Consider the following 22,525-nt stretch of genomic DNA (forward strand, 5'->3'; position numbering starts at 1 on the left):
TGTGAAAATATTTATGATTTATATTGTAAGTCAGAAAAAGAGGATCACAAAGCTCATGTATAATTTTTCCTTAATGCTGTAAAGTTATATATGATTTTACATATATGCGAAGGAGTGGAGGGATCTCACTGAAATGTTAAACATGATTTCTTCTCAGTGTTAAGGCTACAGCTGATTTCTCTTTTCTTCTTGCTACTTTTATCTGTTTTCCAAATTTTCTGAAGTAAGTTTTGACTTCTGTAATCAGGAGTTAAAATTAAGGTAAATTAAAGTAAAAGCAACCTTCCATTGGTCCAAGTGTTTATTGGATAAAAGTCCTATTTCTAAGCATGGAACACGAGCCCCTTAACAGTCTGCGCTGCCTAGTTTATCGAGGATATCCTTTGTCATCTTACTATATACATTCACCTAGTCATTCACCACTCCTGAGGTGTATGTTGTCCTTTTAAGCCTAAATCATCATGCATGCAGGTCCTTCTTCCTGGAATGCCTATACTATTTCTTGGTTTTGTGAAATACCACCTATATCCTTCATGGACTAATACTGGGTTAATTAATTGGACAAGCTCCAGACTGAGTAACTTGCTTTATATAATGTGCTCCTATAGGACTTAGTGTGAGTTTTCCATTGTAGCACTAAACACGTTGCAATATTAATATCTGCCCATTTGTTATCCTCCTATGTAAGACTTTTGAAGTCGTCTTTAATATAGAGGTGATGCTCAATAAATATCTATTAGATAAATAAGTTAATAATAGAATAAAAAATGCCTTTGTCTCATTTGAAGAATTTGCATTGCCTACTTCTTAAAACTTTGCTTTTAGTTATTTGATGACTGAAAGAGATGTTAGCCATCCATCTCATAAGAATTCAAGCAGTAGTCTTAAACCTTAATTGCTTATGTATGCCCTAAAGTTTTGATAGTACTGAAAATCTGTATACCTCTGATACACTTTAAGTTGACTTATAAATTTTCAACATAGGTTTAAGTGGTGGTAAAGAATATCTATTGTATAGTGTCTTCATATGTTAAATGGATTTTTGTCAAAACTTGGGAGCTGCCATTTCAGTACTTTCAATTTCATGGCAAATAAATGAATTTATAGTCAGGTCTCATTGCTCAGTCAATCAGATAAATATTACTTGCTTTATATCAGGAAAATGTAACTTTAAAATGCAGATAATAATTTGTATTAATTTATTAAATTACTAAAATTAGATAATGTTAATTAAAATAACTTGTTCTTCACTTCATCTCTTAAGTCTGATTCTGAGATGACAGGACGCATAGATGCCATCACTTTGAAACCTGGTGAAACACGATGTTACCTCCTTCAGTATTTCTGGCTTTGCTTTTATGGGATCCCCTCTCAGGAGAAAATCATTCTCTTATGGTCCCCATGTTCGTTTCATGGAGCTTTTTACACCCTGGAAAGGGCAGCCTAGCTAAACTTAGGACTGGTGAGAAGGCTGCCTCTTCTCTGAGGGGAGAAGCAGAAAGTAGGAAAGAGAAGTGACAAAGAGCAAGCAAATTCTCAGACGATTAACTTTAGGAAGGAGTACTTCAGGATGTTGAGGTTGTGAAAATGCATTCTCTTAAAACTCTGTGAACTACTACCTTCCTCCTGATCACCTGCAGTGCTATTAGCTGTGATTTGAAGACTGCTCAGATGGTAAAGAATCTGCCTGCAATGCAGGAGACCTGGGTTTGATCCTTGGGTTGGGAAGATCCCCTGGAGAAGGGAATGACTACCCAATGCAGTATTCTTGCCTGGCGAATCCCATGGACAGAGGAGCCTGGTGGGCTGCGGTCCATGGTGTCACAAACAGGTTGGACACGACTGAGTGACTAAGCACCTGCACGCACTCTAACGCATCCCAGGGGGCAGTCCAGAAGCAGGGAGTTTTCAGAAAAGAACTCCTTCTCCCAGCACTTCTGCAAAAATGGAATTCATTCAAATCAAATGGTAGTATCATCACATTTATGCTTAGTAATACCTACTAAAATACTTTGAGCTTCTTAGAGTAAGGTGCCAGCGTGATAGAGTTAGAAGATTTGGGTTGTAATTCCACTCAGGCCTACTACTTAAATGACTTCAGTTACTTAACTTCTCTGAGTCAAAGTCTACAACTTTGAATGAAAGAGTTTTAAAGTCTACCTCATATATTGTTACTCTGCTGAAGACTGAATGATTATGTGTATGTGTTCAGCCTATGGGAGAGGAGATAGATACCTTCGTATATATAGCTAGATATCTTTCATTAAATTTGATGGTGAGCAACAATCAGCAATTGAAATTATAATTTTGAAATATTTTGGATCATGTGCTCTAGAAATCATGTAACTTGTGTGCTATAAAGTATGGACCATGTGCCATGTACTCTTTAAACTAATAATACATAATGTAAATAGCTATTGAAAATATTGGGCTTCCCTGGTGGCTCAGCTGGTAAAGAACCTGCCTGCCAATGTAGAAGACACAAGGGATGCAGGTTCGATCCCCGGGCAGGAAGATCTCCTGGAGAAGGACATGGCAGCCTGCTGCAGTATTCTTGCCTGGAAAACTTATATGTACAGAGGAGCCTGACAGGCTGCAGTCTACTGGGTTGTAAAGAATCGGACACAACTGCACCTGCACACACACATTGAAAATATCTGAGAAACATACCTTCTTATTTACTGTGTTTTTTTCTTTTTTACAGGGATTTAGTAAATTATTTGAGAAAGCAAAAGAAAATAATAACAATAGAAAAATTTCTAATGGTGATACCAGCCTCTTCTTCAGTAACTTACTCCTCGGTACTCCTGTCCTGAAAGATATCAGTTTCAAGATAGAAAGAGGACAGTTGTTGGCAGTTGCTGGATCTACGGGAGCAGGCAAGGTAGTCTGTTTTATACCTCACCATGAAGATGTTAACCTGACATGCTTTTCTCCTTTCTTCTTCTAGTTTGTAAAAGGAGAATATTTGGATACTGTGTATAATTATTCCACGGATAGCATCCTCTAGCCTTTCATTTCTTTCTGATATCTTCAGTAACTTTTTCTTTTATATATTTATATTTTGGGCATCACTCAGTACAGTGTCATGCACATACATGGTGAGCGTTTAATAACTTTGTTGAACAAGTAAAGCATCCATTTTTGCCAATCTGTGGAAAAGACATTTTCTCAGAGCTGGTCCAGGAAAGTCATGGCTTACATTTTACTTTAGTAACCACATGGGCAAAAGATCCCCATTTTGTTGACACAGATTTTTTTTGGAGAATGGACTCAGGCTTGCGTATGATTTATTATGAGGGAAAATTATTGAGTGGGATAGTTTTTTGATGGCAATACATAGGAGTGTTTATTCTGTGCTGATCAGCCTTCCACCCTACCTCATTTAATTATAAACCATGGATATTTGGGGATACATCTGACAAAAGTTAAGAGGCTAAAAAACTAAAGGGTCAAATTTCATTGTCAGGAGAAGACTTTATGTTAGTATTGAATGATTTGAGCTATTGTTCAGATAATGATAAACACTTGTTCTCTTTATCTGGGAAATACATTCAAAGGGCATGAAGGAATAGAATCAGAGATAAACAAGGGTCTCTTGGCTTTGAAATGGACTACTTAAGGATAATAGATATTTGCCTTGGAAGTCTATTAAAAGGAGGTTCTTATTCCCACTTGACTATAATTTTAGCTACAATACTTTCTAGAAAAATTAAAAAAGGTTCAGTTCAGTTTAGTCGCTCAGTCGTTTCTGACTCTTTGCGACCCCATAAATTGCCTTTGCGACCCCATAAATTGCAGCACGCCAGGCCTCCCTGTCCATCAAAAAAATGTTTAGTGTCCTATTAAAACTCTTCAGAATACTTTGATGAAATAAAGGAAGAAGGAAGGAAGGAGCAGTGCCACTATTAAGATAAAAATGTAAATATAAACAAATGAAATACCCCTGAAAAATAGTTATTTATTAATGTCTAGTTAAGGAAGAATCACATTTTAAAGAATTTAGTCTGAGACTTGGGAAACAAAATACTATAGAAAATTTCTAGTCATTGAATTTGGTGTTCATAATTGTAGCAATATACAATTTGCTTTTTTCTCTCTCTGTATGTGTTTTCCCACATGTGAAATAGGCCTTTCAACAAAGCAGCTATAGTGCGTTTTCTTCTTCGAAAAAATGTATTTCTTCTTAAAGTGCTACTTTTCCCTTCTATTTCTTATATAACTAGAAATTTTCACTATTAAAAGAAAATGATAACAGAGGAGGATTTGCTAATAAACAAATCACAGATGACTTGACCGAGAATGATTGCTTATGAGAAGATAATAATTGTGTTTCACTGAATTTTTTAAAATTAATTTTATTTGTTTAAAATTACTTCTTTGAAAGGTATAAACAAACAGCTTTGGAATTACAAATTATGGGACTTAACCAGCAATTAAATTTCAGGCAACTCTATTAAGAATTGATGAGCAGATCATTGCTGGCTAGAGTTACATCTTTGAGAAGTAGATATGAAGACAGAGTCAGATGGAGGCAGTTGTTCCTTAGGAATAATTAAACCCCTCTGAGAAATAGAGTTTGGCAACTAAGTCTAGGAGGATGTCCTTTCATTGCAGTAAGAATGGAGCATTTTATACTCTTATTAGATAACAGATCTAGCTAAAATATAAGGTAGAATAATTGCAAATACTCACATTTCAAGATAAATACTGAACCACTCAGTTTGGTAATTTGTGTATTAAAAGCCTTAAAAATAACCAATTAACAATTCTATTTGTATGACTTACCCTAGTATGTTTGCAGAGATTTTTATATAAAGATGTTCATCATGTTGTTTCAATAGCCACAAATTGGGAGAACTCCTAAATATCTAATAATAGGGGATTGATTAGGTAAATTTTGGTGTAGTTATATAATGGCATGTTATTCAGTCAGTATACATATGTATATGTATGCATACTCAGTCATGTCCGACTCTTTTGTGACCCCCATGAACTGTAGCCCACCAGGCTCCTCTGTCCATGGAATTTTCCAGCAAGACAACTGGAACAGGTTGCCATTTCCTACTTCAGGGGATGTTCCTGACCCAGGGAACAAACCAGGGTCTTATCAATATTTGGCATTTTATATATATTAATTCAGTTTAACTTTGCATCTCTCAAAATACCAAAATATTGATAAATATTATATATTTATATGTTTATATAAATACTGTTAAATATATATTTAACCTTTGTGTTTGATATAGATCCAACCTTATATAGATCCAAACCTGTATATTGTGTATACACATACATATATATGTTGTGTATACATATATGTATGTGTGTATATATATATACATGTAATGTGTGTGTATATATTTATATGTAATCAGATCCATTCCATTGTTGGGGTTTAAAAATCTGCTCTATATGAAAATAATACTTACAGTTTCAATTATACAGAAAAATTATATGTAGAAGTAAGGAATTTGACGATGGACAGGGAAGCCTGGTGTGCTGCAGTCCATGGGGTCTCAAAGAGTCAGACACGACTGAGCACCTGAACTGAAGGAATTTTGGATATTTTCCATATACAATAAGAATTTTAAAATTTACTGAAATAGGTATCACAAAAGTGCCTATCTCTTCATCCTTCTTTCTTCCTAATATATTTTAGGTGGTATTACTATTTGTTGAAATTAAAATTTTAAATGCATAAAAATTTGAAAAATTTTCTCTCACTTCTCTTTCTCCTCTGCTTATTTTCCACTTTTCACCATTCTTTCTCCCAATTCAGGCAGATACTCTTGTTAGTTTTTTGAATGTATATACTTCTACACATAGTATTTCATTGTTTGGATGGATGTTTGTAATGTAATGAATCACCTGTTGATTGACAGTTGGGTTATTGCCAGTATTTTGCTAATATGAAGAATGACACTATGAATAATATTGCATATATGTCATTTAGCACGTCTACTAGTGTTTCTGTATATCTGCCAAACTTTCTTTCCTGAAGGCTGCATCAATTTGTGCATGTGTGTTACAGTCCATGTAGATTGTAGGTTTATTTCCGCACAGCATCCCCAGCATATGTTATCTAACATTTGAATTTTTTCCAGTCGTGTTGGGTAAAGTCATATGTCAGTGTTTTTTTAATTTGCATTTCTCTTATTAGGAATAAAGTAAAAACTATCATATGTTTAAAGGTCACCTCTATTTTAATTTTTGGTGAAATATCTGTATACTTTGTACTGTTTTCTAGTGAGTCATTGTTATTTTTCTTTTTTGACTTTAATATCACTCAAGAGGTAAATTATTCCTTTGTGTCACATAACTTGCAAGCATTTACTTCAGTTTGACGTTTTTTCCTTTTGTTTTCTGTGCCCAAGTCTTTTTTTTTCTTTATAATGTGATTTATTTTTTCATTTTATGACTTCTGGATTTTGATTCATATAGAAAAGCTTTCTTACACAGTGGTAGTTGTTTTTCTTTTATTTTGGACATCCTTCAGTGTTTTCTTTAAGAATTCGTACAGTCTTATTTTTGTACTTATTCTGTGACCTATTTGAAATTCATCGCGTGTTGGGTATGGCATACGGCTACAGTTTTTTGTCTGCCCTCCACATGGCTGCTCAGTTGTCCCACAACATATACTGAATAATCTATTTTTCTCCACTCATTTTAGGTGCCATCTTTATCAGATACTAGTTCTTTTATGCATTTAGACCTACTTTTGTAGCTTTAATTCTAGTCCATTGATTTGTCTGTTTATGTACCAGTAATTTACTTCTTAAAGTTATTGAGCCCTTATTTAATAATGTATAATACAGTGTGTAATGCTGCAAAGAGTCGGACATGACTAATCAACAAACAACGATGTCATTATGTTTTTGAGTAAAATGTTTATATATATATGTCTATATATAATGTCTTATGATGATAGAAGTTTTGAAGATAAAACTGAAAGAAAGCTTGATGATAGGGGTGCAATTTTAAGCAGTGTAGGCCTCATTGAAAGGTAACATTTGAGAAAAGATTTGAAGGAGGCGAGAGGTTAGGTCATATGGTCATCGGGGGAAGTCTTCCAGGCAGAGGGTGGAGCAGACCCTTGAAATGGGACTGTCAGGCTGGTTCACGGAGCAGCAGGGAGGTCAGTGGGGTCGGCTCAGAGTGAGCCATGGAGAGTAGAGCTGTCGGAGACGTAAGGGGGCGAGGCCATCACATAAGGGCCCTGCGAGTCTCATAAAGGGCTTTGTAACGAGTTAGGCTTTTTCTCTGAGGACCTTAGAAGCCATTGGAGGGCTTTAGCAGAAAAGTAACATGATCTGACTTACATTTTGACAGGGCCACTTTGAGAACAGACTGCAGGAAGACAAGGGTGGAGCAAGGAGTTAGAAAGCTATTCTATTTATTCTGGCAAGAGATGATGTGAGCTTAATTTGGATAGTAATGGAAGTAGCAGTCAGATTCTGCATGTGTTTCCAAGAAAGGTACAACAGAATTAGACTGAACAAGGCATGTGAGAAAACAAATGAGCACTCAATAAATGTCAGTTATTAACTAATCTTTCCCTGACCTCTTCCAGCCCCATCCCAACAACCTGAACTCAGCACCCCATCTCTGTGAGCCTCTAGTGTAGCATTTATCACATTCTGTTGTAATTGTCTCTTGTCTCCCTTATATCTTTTGTGCATAGCAGCATACCCAAAATAGGAAGTGCTTAATAAATTTTGAATTGAATGAATTAATACAGAATCTTTAAAAATTAGGATACCTATGCTTAGGATGACAGTTGGTGGCACCTGCATCCTGAGAATGATTTGATCAAATGATTTGACTTAATAACACTGGTTTTATCTCCAGACTTCACTTCTCATGATGATTATGGGAGAATTGGAACCTTCAGAGGGTAAAATTAAGCACAGTGGAAGAATTTCATTCTGCTCTCAGTATTCCTGGATCATGCCTGGAACCATTAAAGATAACATCATCTTTGGCGTTTCCTATGATGAATATAGATATAGGAGTGTCATCAAAGCATGCCAACTAGAAGAGGTAAGTAACTATGTGAAAACCTTCTGGTTATGCATATGGAACCTTCAAACTACCTAAATTATATATTTAATGTTTTAATAAGTCTACATATATTAATCACATTTCCGCTATGAGTAAACTACTGTGAGTAATTGATAAAATATATGATCCTTGCTATAGGAAGCCTGCAGAAACATAAAGATATAATTCATTTTTTAATGAATTTAATATACACTTCATTTTTTAAATGGTGGGCTGGTTTGGTTACAGTAAAAACTCTACGAAATGGCAAGAATTTTGTTCACTTATTAGTGAGACAAATGTCCTCAATGGGCATTTGTATAGGATGCATTTTTTAAAGGTACTTCAGAATTACGTAAGAGAATTTTAATTATTTTAATAACACTATAGCCTAAAGAAACAAACATTGACCTGCCAATAGGGAATCTAAGATAAAGTTGTGATTATATCTCATCCTTTGACCTTGGACATGTAACTATATAACCTTTAGTGTATGTAATCCACTGAAACAGTGGCAAAATTATGATGAATCACTTCATAACAATATTGAGGACTGAGTTCATCATCTAGAAATACAGAAAGTATTCCAAGTAAAGCCAATATATGGATCTTGTACTATTCAGCATATAAATTGTATGATAAATGGTTGACACCCTGACGGCTCAGTCGGTAAAGAATCCACCTGCAATTCAGGAGACCCTGGTTCGATTCCTTGGTCAGGAAGATCCCCTGGAGAAGGGATAGGCTACCCACTCCAGTATTCTGGCCTGGAGAATTCCATGGACTGTATAGTCCATGGGGTCACAAAGAGTTGGACAGGACCGAGCAACTTTTACTTTTACTTTTCACCCTGGTAGCTCAGACAGTAAAGAATCTGTCTGCACTGTAGGAGACCTGGGTTCGATCCCTGGGTTGGGAAGATCCCCTGGATCTTAATGGTAGGGAAAGTGTCATTATGATGTTAATGGTAGGGAAAGTATCATCATGAGTTTATCAGCAGAGAAAATATCACGTTATGAGATTTGTCAGTGGTATTGCCTGAATACTGATCTTGATTCAAAATCACTCCCCTTGATAGATGGCATTTGATACTAGTAGATCTTTTTAAATCAACTTCTATGAAAAAAATTGCACTGGGAATAAAATGAAGCTTAAAATACAGTGTATGGAAAATGGGCGGGGGGGAGGCTGATTGTAGATTAGATAGAAACTACAGTCCTTACAAAAGAGAGCTACATGCTTGAACAAATGACACTCTATACAAACTCATTCAACAGTAGCTTTTAAAGGCTTATTTTTCTTATTTTCACATACTCTGAAAGCATAATGAAAATAAAAGCTATTCTGAAAAATATTTGATTTACCTTGAAGAAAATATTCTTCATTCCTCAAAAGCTCTTCTTCCAAGAATAGTATTTCACAATCTGGAGGTTAGAACACTCATTAAATCTGTTATAAAAAATTCTGCGTGTTTCTAGAGAACATAGGTATTTGTCTATGAGGGGCTAGGCTGTAGGAGTGATACTCAGTGTCCTGCAAGATAAAGCATGAGCTCTGTTTGTTTATTAGTGCAAAGGCGTTGGAAAGTTTCTGGTGCCTTTATTTATTTATTGCTTTTAAATATATTTTTTCTCATAGAAATAGTTTTATAAATGCTGTCCTGATTCCCCCAAGTAAACCTATAAAAGTATATTTAATTTAAATATGGCGAAACTATAGGCTTTTCAGGTATCACTAGTGGTAAGAAGAACCCACCTGCCAATGCAGGAGACATAACAGATGTAGTTTTGATCCCTGGGTCAGGAAGATCCCCTGGAGGGAGGGTATGGCAACCCACTCCAGTGAGCTTGCCTGGACTGAGGAATCTGGGAGGCTACAGCCCAAAGAGAGCCAGACATGACTGAAGTGACTTAGCACGCATGCATGCAGGCATGCATGGCACAGCTCTATTAGTAGTAGTAAATTCAGAGGTATAGGTACCTAATTCATAGAATGAACATTTACTATCTTCTGAATACTGTGCTAGGTTCTGAGAATGCCAGGGTGAATAGGGTGTGGTCTGTTTTCTAAAGAGTGCATAATAAAGTGACCTGTCTTTTAATGAATGGTTGTTTAGTATGTGAATTGTATTGTGATAAAACTGTTAAAATAATGAGAGAAACAGGGTAAGAGTAAAATCATTTTATTTTTTTCTGATTCCATGACTAGTCTTAAAATTATTTTTAAAGTGTATAATTCATTGTAGTTTTTATTTTCATATGCTCAAGGTTGTATAACCATCAAATTTTCAATTCCTCTAAAAGAAACCTCAGTTAGCAATCAATTTACATTCTCTCATCCCTAACCCCCCTACATAATTGTAAGCAACCTTTTGTCTCTAAAATATTCCTATTCTAGATATTTCACATAAATGTAATCATATAACATAATTTTCTGTGCCTAATTAAGCTTTTAAACTAGAAGAAAGTAGGGAGTATTAATTTTGAAAACATTTATTGAGACATTTTATGAAAATATGACTAGAACAAAATATATATACTTTGGAAGTTCATGGGCCAATAGGAAAAGATATCAATAAAGAATGTAAGGTTACTCAAACAGGGAGGAAAAGAGGCATTTCTAAAGGAGTAAAAAGAGAAATCTGGGTCTGCTAATGATGAAATAACCTTCAGAGGGGGCAGAAGGCCATTCTTTGATGGAATGATTCCCTGTGGAATTCTAATGGTGACAAGAATGGCATTTATGGTGTTGGAGGAATTTTTTTTTTATTAAGAACATTGGAGTTGCCAGTAAAATAGAGAGAAGGCTAGGTATATGAGAAGTGAAGATTGATGTGTGATAGCCAATGGATTGTTGAGAAAATTAAATGAGATAAATAGAAAATGCCTAACACAGCATTTGGTGCATATTTGCCACTCAGTGAACTGAAGCTAATTTCTATTTCCTTTGGAGGTAGAAGATACTGCTAGAGAGCATGACACAAGGCATGTGTCTCGAAGCCAGTTCTTGTTAGTGAGTGCTGTGGAAACAAGGTGGGTTTTGGCATAATTGAATAGAACCATGAATCAGAATCATGAAAAAAGTCATCAGTATGAATTTTGATGTTGACAAAAGTAGTTCTGAGAGAAAACTTTAAAAGTGGTCATCTATAGTTGGTCTGCATGACCAAAGTAACAGAAGTTGGAGTATTCTCTGGAAGAAAACAGTTGGCATACAATCCTGAAGGTTTGGAGCGTTGGCCCATTGGTTCCATGCTCCAGAAATGGCCATGGGATTGGGAGGTGATTCCAGTTTCTCTTTCCCTTTTGGATCTCACAGCATGACTTCTGTGATTACCAGACTCTGTTCAGTGTGGTGGAGGCTGGGTAGGTGCAGAATGAAAACTTGATTATTCTTTCACTCAAAGAGCTTATAGGCTGATTGGTGAAAAACATACGCCAAGAGACCATTTCAATATAATATAGCAAGTGTTGGGATAGAAGCTCTCTCAGCACTACAGAAGCCCAGTTGAGGGCTTTCAGTTCAGGGAGGCTTTCTCTAAAAACAAACACTTTGAAGGATAAGTAGAAGGAATTAAGGAAATGTTAATGGAAAATTTCCATTTCCATTAAGGATAATGGAAAAGATATTCTGGACAGAGAAAACTGAGCAAAAATACCAGACATGAAACCACTTGGTTAGTGTAGGGAACCACAAGCATTTTGACAGAATGAGGGTGTAACTGGGGGACAGTGAGTAGGGAGGAATGAAACTGGAAGGCCATGTCTTGGGAGCTTGTGTACAAGTCTCAGGAATTTGGTCTTGGAGAGGTTTAATCAGGGGAGTGATGTAATCAGCTTTGCAATTTAGATATATCTCTTCGACTATGAAATGTGAAGCAGAATTAAGGTGGATATGATTCAAACTTTTTTGGGGTAGCAGAAGGAAAAGAGATTTTGAAATCTATCAGGGTGGGTTGCTGATGAACGTTACTTAACCTTGCTATATGCTGAGTTTTATCCTCTGCAATATGAAGATATTATTACCTAATTTGTACAGTTTCGTGGATTCTTCTAGCACATAGAAAGCACTAAATAAATCAGTGATTATTATTAATAGTAGTAGTTGTAGTACTGTTTGTTATTCTGACTAGAAGGGGGAAGACTAATAGGAAGCTATTTCAATAATCCAGCTAATGTCAACGATGGACAAGAAGAGATAAAAGTAGCCGAGGAATTGTGAGAAGATAGGGATCTCTTTGTGTACTATTTGCATCCTTACAAACGGCATCAGGAAAAATGAGCCTCTGAGAAAGAGTGAATATTTTTTTTTCCTCAAGAAATTAAGAGAGAAGAGTAGTTGGTTTAGGATTAAGGATTCCTTCTATAACAGGAACTGGAAAGAAGGACAGGTAGAAATGCCATGGGTTTAGAAAGGAAGGGTGTGGAGATCAGTTACATAGAATTGAGATATCTGATCAAGCAGAGGGACCACTGGTCTTGCTAACAGAGTACCAGTGGGGGACACCACTAGATCAGCTTTAGTAACAATGATGACCACCATTTAATTCATTCTTCATCCTCTTTGCTTTAAAATATCAAATAAAACATCTTTTTATTCTCGATAGTCCCCGAGTCCCAGCTCCTTACTGTTCTGCTGGCTTTTGCAACTGATTTAGATCTTCCTAGTCATCTTATGCTACGCAAAAACATCCAGCATCTCCTAAATTCCTGTACTTTAAGCTGACAAATGCAGTGAGTACTGTGAGTACATTAGTATATGACTATCTCCTCCTGAATGTTTCCTGTATGTTGTTATCTCTCCAACTACATGGTAAATTTCTTGATAATGGTGATTCTAAAAATTTTATTTTGGGATACTACACCAAGCACATTGATAGGCGTAAGGATAAGTTCTTATTGGTTGACTGTTTCAGAGATAAGTTTTGAAGTAGGCATGTCAGTTGCAAGAATTTTACTCAGAAAATGTTCTTTTCTGTGCTTCTCAGTCTCAGAGTTTGAGGAGATGATTATACAAGAGCAAATTGTTGCTGTGAGGGACAAATAAAAATAATTACAAGTGCTAGACTATCCTCACAGTCAAAATGAAAATTTTTTCCTATTTTCAGTGACTTCAGAGTTTCCAAGTTTTGTTATTGTTAAGCAAGTATTCACACCTTTGAAAAAGGCCAGTGAGAATCTCCAAAATGGAAGGTTTTATATTTTTAAGCAAGGAGGAATTTTGAGCACAGGAACACAAAATACCTGCAGAGTCCTTGAGGGTTAGCAGCTGGAATCAGCTAATGACTTCCTCTGTGTACTGTCTGTAGCCCCATCTGCAAATACAAACATACATGATCCAATATGTTTTCACTTTGACTGCCAAAGCTGTTCTGTTTCTTAATGTACTACATCTAGATTTGGAACTGGAGATGAGGCGGAATGTTTTCTTCCTCATTTTTGTGTTTCTTTTCAGCTTTAATACCCACAAAGTACTTGCGTGTGTAATGATGCTTGGTGTCATAGGATTAGGCAGGTATGTGTAAATTTTCTTGGATAGGAAAAAGCACACACAGCATAGTTCACATAGTTTTCTGATTTCAGTCTGTGGTTGAAAATATTCAGTCAGTGGAGTTGCATGAAGACTTTATCACAGAGAAGGGCATGGAGACAGGGCTATGCTGATAGAAAAGTTGTAACGAGCAGACACGAGTGAGCAAGTTCTGCTCAGATTCTTTACCCTGAGATCTCCTCTTTCAGGAACTTCTCCAAGTCTTGCTTATATGCCATACTTCGAATCTTAATTATAGTAAAAGGATTTTTAGACAAATTAATATTTCTTTTAAAATACCATTGTGTATCCTTGTGTCCATTGACTTATCTTCCCATTGCTTTCTTTCCATGTGCCCAAACTTCCCTTAAAGTCCTCCTATATATTTGTAACTTCTGTAACCAGCACAGAAGATTTTGCTAGCTCAGAAAGAGGAATTAATGTAATTGGCCCCACATTAACTTACTTATCCGTTAAGGAGAGTTTAGTCGTATTTCATACTGTAAGAGTGATATCTCACTATTCTTCTTACCTTTTTAAATTTCCAGAATACCAACCATTTGCAGTTCTCCAATACCTTATTCTACAGCAACAGATTCTAGGCAGGCCAGCATTTGGATACCAAATAATTGGACTATCTTCATTTAGTGACTCACTCTCATGTAAAAGTACCTGGTTTGGAGCAGTAATTGGCTATATATTGTGTGTGGCGCAAGGTGGGGTGGGGGTATGAGAAGAGATCAGAGGTTTAGTATATCTAATTGGTTTCCACAAAGTTGTTGCAATCCTTTTGCAACCACAAAATGGTCTTCATTAGGTAAATATTTGTCAAGACAGCCATTATATACACATTGTAATAAAAAATATTTACTATGTAAGTTGAAGATGTAAAATCTGTTTGTGTTTTCCCTTCTACTACACAGTCTTCATGTTTAAGTCACTAGAAGAAAAAAAATGGGAGGGAAGTTGGCAAGAAGTTATTAAGAGGAAAAAAAACTTGGGAGGGAAATTGGCAAGAAATATGAAAAACTTGGGAGGGAAGTAAGCAAAGAAATGAGTTAACTCTTCTGGAAAATAAATTCCATCTTACAGATACCACAAGACTAATTAAATTTGAATTTGACCCCCAGATCTTCAGATCTGGCCAAAACTAACCTGCATTAAACAGAGGCTTAACTTTTGGGTGGTCAATCCACAATTGTAGGAGAATTCAGGAATGTTCACTTGGGAGATGTGTAAATAAAAAGATAGCATACAAATTAACATTTGCATTCAGTAGTAGCCAAGATATAATAAACATTGAAAACAGATATTTGAAACACACTGAGCTATGTTCCCTAAACCAGAATAAACCACACTAAGTGACTGTACCTTGAACCACCTGTCATTTTCTACTGATAGGTAATTAAGTTTGAAAGCACTGCCATTTACTTATTGTAATATGAAGCAAATACCTTTATTTTATAATACTATGGAACCAGGACCAAGCAGGAACACCATAGTGTTTCCTGAACTGACTGTTATTTCACATCATTTGAACCCTGGAACTTAAAAAATAAATACTAGCTAACATCCATTGGGAGGGCACAAGTCAGTAGTGCTGTGCTGAGTGTTTTGCACACATTGGTCCTTTGAATTGTCACTTTCTAGTTTTCTAGTGACAGCTTTCTGTAGAGCTTACAATCGAGATGAGCCTGTGCTAAATTCTAAAAGTATGAACTAACTTTTAGGAATTAAGATTGCGATTCTGGAACTAATTATTAACTTAAATGACAGTTCTGACATCTGTAAATCCAGAATAACCTGAAGACTGCCCTTCTTCCTAAGAGGTGGGCAAATCCACAGAACAGTAGTATAAAAATTTAATTATAACTGTGTGGGGTCAAGCTAGCTCATGAATAGATAATGAAATTCAGAAAGTTAAGCCAGGCTTTCACATTAAAAAAAAAATTAGCTAAGTTTTCCAAAGGTCAAAGCCATGCTATATCTTATAGATAAGCCTGATGTTTCATCCTCTTGAAGAATTAGTATTCTGGACCCCACACCCTTAGAGTTTTCTGTTTTGTTGCAATGGCTAATTAGACAAGATTGAGAGAAGATTTTACACTTATATTTAAGAGAACTTTAGACTTTACTATAAACTTAGTACTTGGTAATAATATTCATAAAGGCCTTTCCAGGAAGGGAAACTTAGTTTTTCTAAAAATTGAGTGTAAGTATTCTCTAGACAAAAATAAACTTTGAAACGGCAATTGTATTATCAAGAACATATTTGAGACCGAATCTGTAATACCTAATTTTTATTTAGAAGGTTTAAGTATTCATGATTCAAATTTCGTAAATTAAAAATTTGATCTCAATAAATATTTATTGAGTTTCCACTGTGGACACAGTATATATTAGGCACTCTGAATACTGCCTGCAAGTATAACAAGGATCCTGTTTGTTATGAGTTTTTGAGTTTTATAGTATTTGGGGGAGAAATTATATACACATACACAAAACACACACACACACACGCACATATTCACTTGTGTAGTAAATATCTGTGAGTGCAATCATTGAACAAAGGGCATCAAACTCTGGGGATTATTGGTGAATAGGAGCAATCCCTGTCCTCAAGGGTGTTTCATTCTGGTGAAGATAAGCAAGTAAAGCCAGTGCAGTTTGTTAAGTTCTAGGATATTGTTAATGTACGATTCTCATGTGGTATATGGAAGCAGCGCTTAATCTGGTCTTAGATGGGTAGATGAGGTTTCCTTGAATGAAGTGTCAGCTAAAGTGAGAGATGATGGGTGAGTAAGAATCATCTGAATGAAGAACAGGAGAACATTCCAGAAAGAGAACAGAATGTACAAGACCTGGAGCCAGCAGAGAACGTTCGTTGAACCTTAGTACCTAGAGTCAGTTTGGCGTGGCTGGGGTATAGGGTGAAGTGGGCTGGAGTCGAGCAAAAACAGTGCATTTTAAGGGGAATTCTAGGCAGTGCAGCAAGGGTAGAGTCTGGAAAAGAAGGGGTATATGGTGAGAGCTGACCTGGGAGAAAACAGTCCGATCATGATTTCTGTCTCCGCACTTGCCAGCGATTAAACCAAATAGCCAAAAAAGGCAGAAAGGCAGAGTCCTCCACACTTGACTTTCATATTACATATACCTGGGGCAATCCAATTCTCACGCAACACTCCAACTGCAAAGGATTTGGCGAAACGTGGTGCTTAGTGGGAGCACAGGTAGGAACCCCGGGCGGGGAGCAGGTGGTCCACGGTATCTTCCAGGTGACTTCCCTCACTGGTGGGAGTGCCATAATAAAAACTGTTTTAGGAAGATGTATCCAATGTAACACACAAACTGGAGGGAGATAATGGAGATGTGGTTAGACATTTATGAAATATTGTTATTCACATTTTAAAGTGTAGGAAGTGAAAATTTAAGAGGCTTATTGGAGATCGTATGTCTCATAATTGATGGGACCAGTGAGAGAATCCAGATCTTCTGACTTACCTTTTTTGCTATGCTTGATTAGGATTGTGTATTAGAAACTCTTAGACACTAATGCCTTCTGCATTGAACACTGCAGATTTTGAATTAGAACTTCAGACTGGTTAATCTCACTATGATTGTAACAGTATTATTAAACCATTGGGATTGTAAGGCTGCCTTTGTGAAAGAGGAGGTTATGACTTGTTTTCCTATAAATGACATATCAAGCTACCATATTCCTAAAATCTGTACTCCCGGATCTTGGGAAAATCACCTATACTAACACAATTGAAATGTATTTTAAATTTTTTCCTTAATATATATACATATGTATTATTGAAGTATAGTTGACTTACAGTTTTTCAAGGGCACAGCAAGGTGATTCAGTTATACATGTACACATATATTATTTTTGAGATTATTTTCCTTTGTAAATTATTATAGAATATTGACTATAGTTCACTGTGCTATACAGTAAACCTTTGTTGCTTAATGCATATCTTCTTTTTTAAATAGAAATCTAGCATTCTAGATTCTAGATTTCGAAATAGAATCTAGCATTCTATTCACATTAAGTCAAGCAAGTAGAATCAAAATGTCATAAGTTTTTTAGTTAGGCAAAAATTTGTAAGTTTTCTATAATATACATTATATTATTTATATATGTGTATACAAAAGCTTTTCTACTACACTTGATAAAGGCTTGAGAAAGAACATTAAAAAACCCACTTGAAATTTAAAGGTCAGGAAAACTTTTTTCATCTTCTCCCAAGTAAACTTTTTTCTTCTTGCCTTGGGGCAGAATCTTTTCTTCATGCCTCATGACCTCAAATTTAAAATATGGTACGTGGCCAGGTAGGTGGGCAGTCAGCTCAGGGGAGGAAGCCTGATCAGGGCAAGTTGAACAGCTGGTTCTCCAAAGTCACCTGTACTTACAATAAGGATTTTCATAGGATTTCTCCAGAGGTGATGGGCGAGGTAGTAGGCAAGCTCAGCTCCTGAGGAGTCCTAGTTTCTAGAGACCTTTGAGGAACTCCAGAGCAGGATCAACTGCAAGGCAGCACAGTCATGTGCCAGTGAAGTTCTAAGAAATGAGTACTTTTCACAGATTGGATTTGTCCCAGCATCTTGAGTGCATAGACCTAGAAGAGATAGTTAAGGAATGAGTAGATTCTTAAATGCCAATTCTTAGACCGACGGAATCAAAATCATGTAGAGAGCTTTTCAAAAATAGGTTGTCAAGGATCATTCCAGAGAATCTGAAATCTGGAGTTCAGAAATCTGTAGTTAAATGAGTCTAATGTAGAGCTAGAATACAATAAATAAAATTATTTGTCTCAAGTATCTTTTCTAACTTTAATTCCTTGGAAACACTTACCTTGAAATACCTTAAAGCCCTGCATTTCAAAGGTCTTCCTGTAAAAATGCTTACATTATTAGTTTTCAAATACAAATATAGGCCTACACACATACAGAAGTAAACATCAAAAGGCATAGAGATATTAACAGAATTATGTATATACTTTCAAGTTCATGTATAAAACCATGTATGTGTTTATATACATATTTCTGAGTATTAAATAATAGTTTAATATTGGTGACAAAGACTGTAACATCTATTATAATAGTGCTTTTTGTACTTATGTTGGGTCCAATAACAAATATATTGGAATTTCAGTTTATTTCAGTTTTCTGCTATGACTTAGTACCAAAGCCCAGTGAAAGAAGAGCTTTTATTTTTCAAGTTGATAAAAAGTTCTCACTGCCTATGCTTTCTGATAAGGACTAATCTCTAGCCAATATTTGTATGCACAGTTATTTGTAATCAAGTTTGACTTGGGCCAACAGGCTATCATTCCTAATAAACAGAACTCCAATTTTTACTTTATGAATTTGTTCGTGTACATTTCCTGCTGTAGAAGTTAACTTCCTTCTGTTGATACATACCATGCAGAGCTGCATGCACGTTTACAGCAGCTATGTGCAAAAATGGTTAGTTCATTCTTTTTCTCTTTACAGTGTGCTCTTGGGCTTTCTCAAATTCTCTTCCTCTCCTTTCCCTTCCCCTTTCTCTGTTCCTGCAATACTTCTCTTCTCCTTCCTCCTCTTTGCCTAGTGTCCTTGTACATAAAGCACAATGCAAGTGTTTAATAATTCAGCTCAGTTCAGTCACTCAGTCGTGTCCGACTCCTTGTGACCCCATGAATCACAGCACGCCAGGCCTCCCTGTCCATCACCAACTCCCGGAGTTCACTCAGACTCACGTCCATCAAGTCAGTGATGCCATCCAGCCATCTCATCCTCTGTCGTTCCCTTCTCCTGCCCCCAATCCCTCCCAGCATCAGGGTCTTTTCCAATGAGTCAACTCTTCGCATGAGGTGGCCAATTAAATATTAATAACAATGGCATTAACTGTCTAAAGATTGATGGTTACAAACATTCCTTATTAAATAGCATTGCTTCTAAAGTTCATGTTCTCTCAACCCAAGCTTCTTACCATCCTCCCTTACCACAAGCAGCTGTATTGTCAAGGTTGTTCTGAAGAGTGATAATACAGGTATAAAACAAGGTTTATGGTATTTTCCTATCTACAGAGTCACAGGAAGCTCGAATGTACTCAGCAAATATTGCATAATTACACAGGGCCAGTTAATGTAACACTCCACCCTTTTTTAAAAGTTCTTTCTCTCTCAATATAATACCCTCTACTGTTTCTCTGATATGTTCAAGACAGAGTTAATGAGCTTTGTATTAGCAGTTCCTCTTTTAATAGCTTCTGATTTTTCTGGCTCAGTTGAATAATATCAGGTGATGAAATTTAGATGCATTAAAAAAAACAAAGTGGTACACATTTGTGTAAAAAGTATGTCCATAACATGGGGTATGTTATGTACTTCTAAATAATAAAATAAGTTAATCTTTATTGGACTTTTATTATAATATTACTTTGACCCTCTCTGGTACTCTTTATTGAAGTATTTTCAAGTGCTTTACAATCTCAAACAGACTTAATATATTATGTGCACAGAATCCTTTGAAGTTGACATTTGCTTTTCTGACCAGCATGCTGTAAAGGAAGTTAGCCAAAAGAACAGGTTCAAGCAGGCATAAAAATCACAGGTTAAAATGCAGATTCCTGCACTCTGGTCTGTTTCTTCTGCGTAAGAATAGGTGCAGCAGTTTTTACAAGCTCCCTAGGTGATTCCGAAATAATTGATCTGAAATAATTCTGAAAATAATTGGTCAAAATAAATAACTTTGAAAACCAATGATCCAGATGTTTGATTTTATTTTTAGGTAAACTGCTGAGAAATTTATTAAAATGGCAGTGTAGGGTGGTTACAAAGAAATATTTTTCAAGGTCTCCTTTAACGAGAAAACTAATTGATCACACTTTTTAAAAGTTTATATTTGATTTACTTTGACTTAGGTTTAAAAAATCTCAATAATTAATTTTTGTATAAGAAATCATATGTCCTCTAGCTTGTGTGTGTATGTGGGTGCTCAGCCGTGTCTGACTCTTTGCGACCCCATGGACTGTAGCCACCAGGTTCCTCTGGTTCATGGGATTCTCCAGGCAAGAATACTGTAGTGGGTTGCCATGCCCTTCTCCAGGGGATCTTCCCAACCCAGGGATCGAACCCTGGTCTCCTGCATTGCAGGCAGATTCTTTACCATTCTAGCTACCTGGGAAGCCCAGCCCTGTACTTTAATTCCAATCAATGATTTCCTCCAACAGTTTTTATGGGTAACTCCAAGAGAACTCCAGAGAAGTTGCAGGTAAAGAGAAATCGTTTGTCTCTGAGTTCAAAGCTTCTCTGAGCAGCTCATGCTCTGTACTGCTTTTTAAACTCATGATAGCACCAAGGCTGAAAACCAACACCCTTAAGATAAATATAGCACCAGATTGGAGTGCCTTTAGTAATCAGCAAAGATAAATGTTTAACAGTGTATTCAAAACAAAGTGTTTTATGTTAAATCAAATAGAAGCTAAATACTAATAAAGAACTCTACAAATGAACAATAAAGTAATCAGAATAAGTGCTCACATTAGCAGGATATTGATGTTATTAATGTGTTTGATCTTAAAGTACTAGGCTTATTCACAATTCTCTTCAGTCTACCCTTACTATTTTGTTTCAATCTGAACAGCTTTCTATTAATTATAAACTTTGAGATACTTATTAAATTATCCACATTGATGCATTTTTCTTCAAAAATGATTTCATTCCAGAAAAGAAGGTCAAATGTGTTGGCTCAGAACATCAAATCTTTTGCAGATGCCGGAATCTTTAGTTTCATGTTTTACAATGTCATCTGTATCACTAGCTTCTGTTCTAGATTTGGAAACATCCATTTGACAGTATCCCTGTTTTCTTTATTGTTAGAGCTCTGGAAGAATTTTAAGAACATTTCACTAAATCCTCAACATCATTCTTCATAAACCCCAAGCTTCAAGTAGTCATTATTACAAATGTGATACATACCCCTCCAATCCATTTATATGAATTAACACTATATATATATTTATCTATAAATGATACTTAATAGTTTTTTGTGGCTTCAAAATTTGTGTAAATAGTATAATTTGTACACATCATTCTTCAACTTGCTTTCTTTGCTCCTATTACCTTTTTGAGGTCTAGCTTTACTGCTTAGATGTAGAAATTCTATTTCATTCTTTTCATTTGCTATATGGTGCTTATGTGTAACATTTTATTTATTCACCCTGTTATTGACATGCATTTAGGTTGTTCTAATATTTTCCTCAGCCAGTTCAGTTGCTCAGTCATGTCTGACTCTTTGCAACCCCATGGACTGCAGCACACCAGGCTTTTCTGTCCATCACCAACTCCTGGAGCTTACTCAGACTCATGTCCATCGAGTCAGTGATGCCATCCAACCATCTCATCTTCTTTCGTCCCCTTCTCCTCTTGCCTTCAATCTTTCTCAGCATCAGGGTCTTTTCCAATGAGTCAGTTCTTTGCATCAGGTGGCCACAGTATTGGAGTTTCGGCTTCAGCATCAGTCCTTCCAATGAATATTCAGGACTGCAGTCCAAGGGACTCTCAAGAGGCTTTTCCAACACCAAAGTTCAAAAGCATCAGTTCTTTGGCACTCCACTTTCTTTATATTCCAACTCTCATATCCATACATGACTACTGGAAAAACCATAGCTTTGACTAGATGGACCTTTGTTGGCAAAGTAATGTCTCTGCTTTCCAATATCACTAGATATTGCCAAATTGCACTTTAAAGCAGCTGTTCTGGTTTATACTGCCGCTAGCCGTTTATGAGTGTTCCTATTTCCTCAATCTTTGAAAACGCTTCTTACTAACAGAGGCTTGAAGTTTTACCATTCTAAGTTGTAAAAAGTCGTATTTCTTTTTTCCACTTTTATGTACTTTTGACTGTACTGGGTCTTCATTGCTGCATGGAGGCTTCCTCTAGTTGCAGAGATTGGGAGCTATGT

At 36.1% G+C, this 22,525-nt stretch overlaps 1 protein-coding gene across 1 annotated transcript in view; it reads left to right on the plus strand.

The window, feature by feature from the left end:
* CFTR (cystic fibrosis transmembrane conductance regulator) overlaps window positions 1-22,525 on the plus strand; it is a 181,167-nt gene that overhangs the window by 63,178 nt on the left and 95,464 nt on the right. Inside the window, exons 11-12 of the mRNA XM_013963305.2 lie at window positions 2,705-2,884; window positions 7,852-8,043. Coding sequence (XP_013818759.2) covers window positions 2,705-2,884; window positions 7,852-8,043 — 372 coding nt within the window. The remainder of the gene's footprint in view (window positions 1-2,704; window positions 2,885-7,851; window positions 8,044-22,525) is intronic.

This window comes from Capra hircus, chromosome 4 (genome assembly GCF_001704415.2).
Source record: "Capra hircus breed San Clemente chromosome 4, ASM170441v1, whole genome shotgun sequence".
Lineage (NCBI taxonomy): Eukaryota > Metazoa > Chordata > Mammalia > Artiodactyla > Bovidae > Capra > Capra hircus.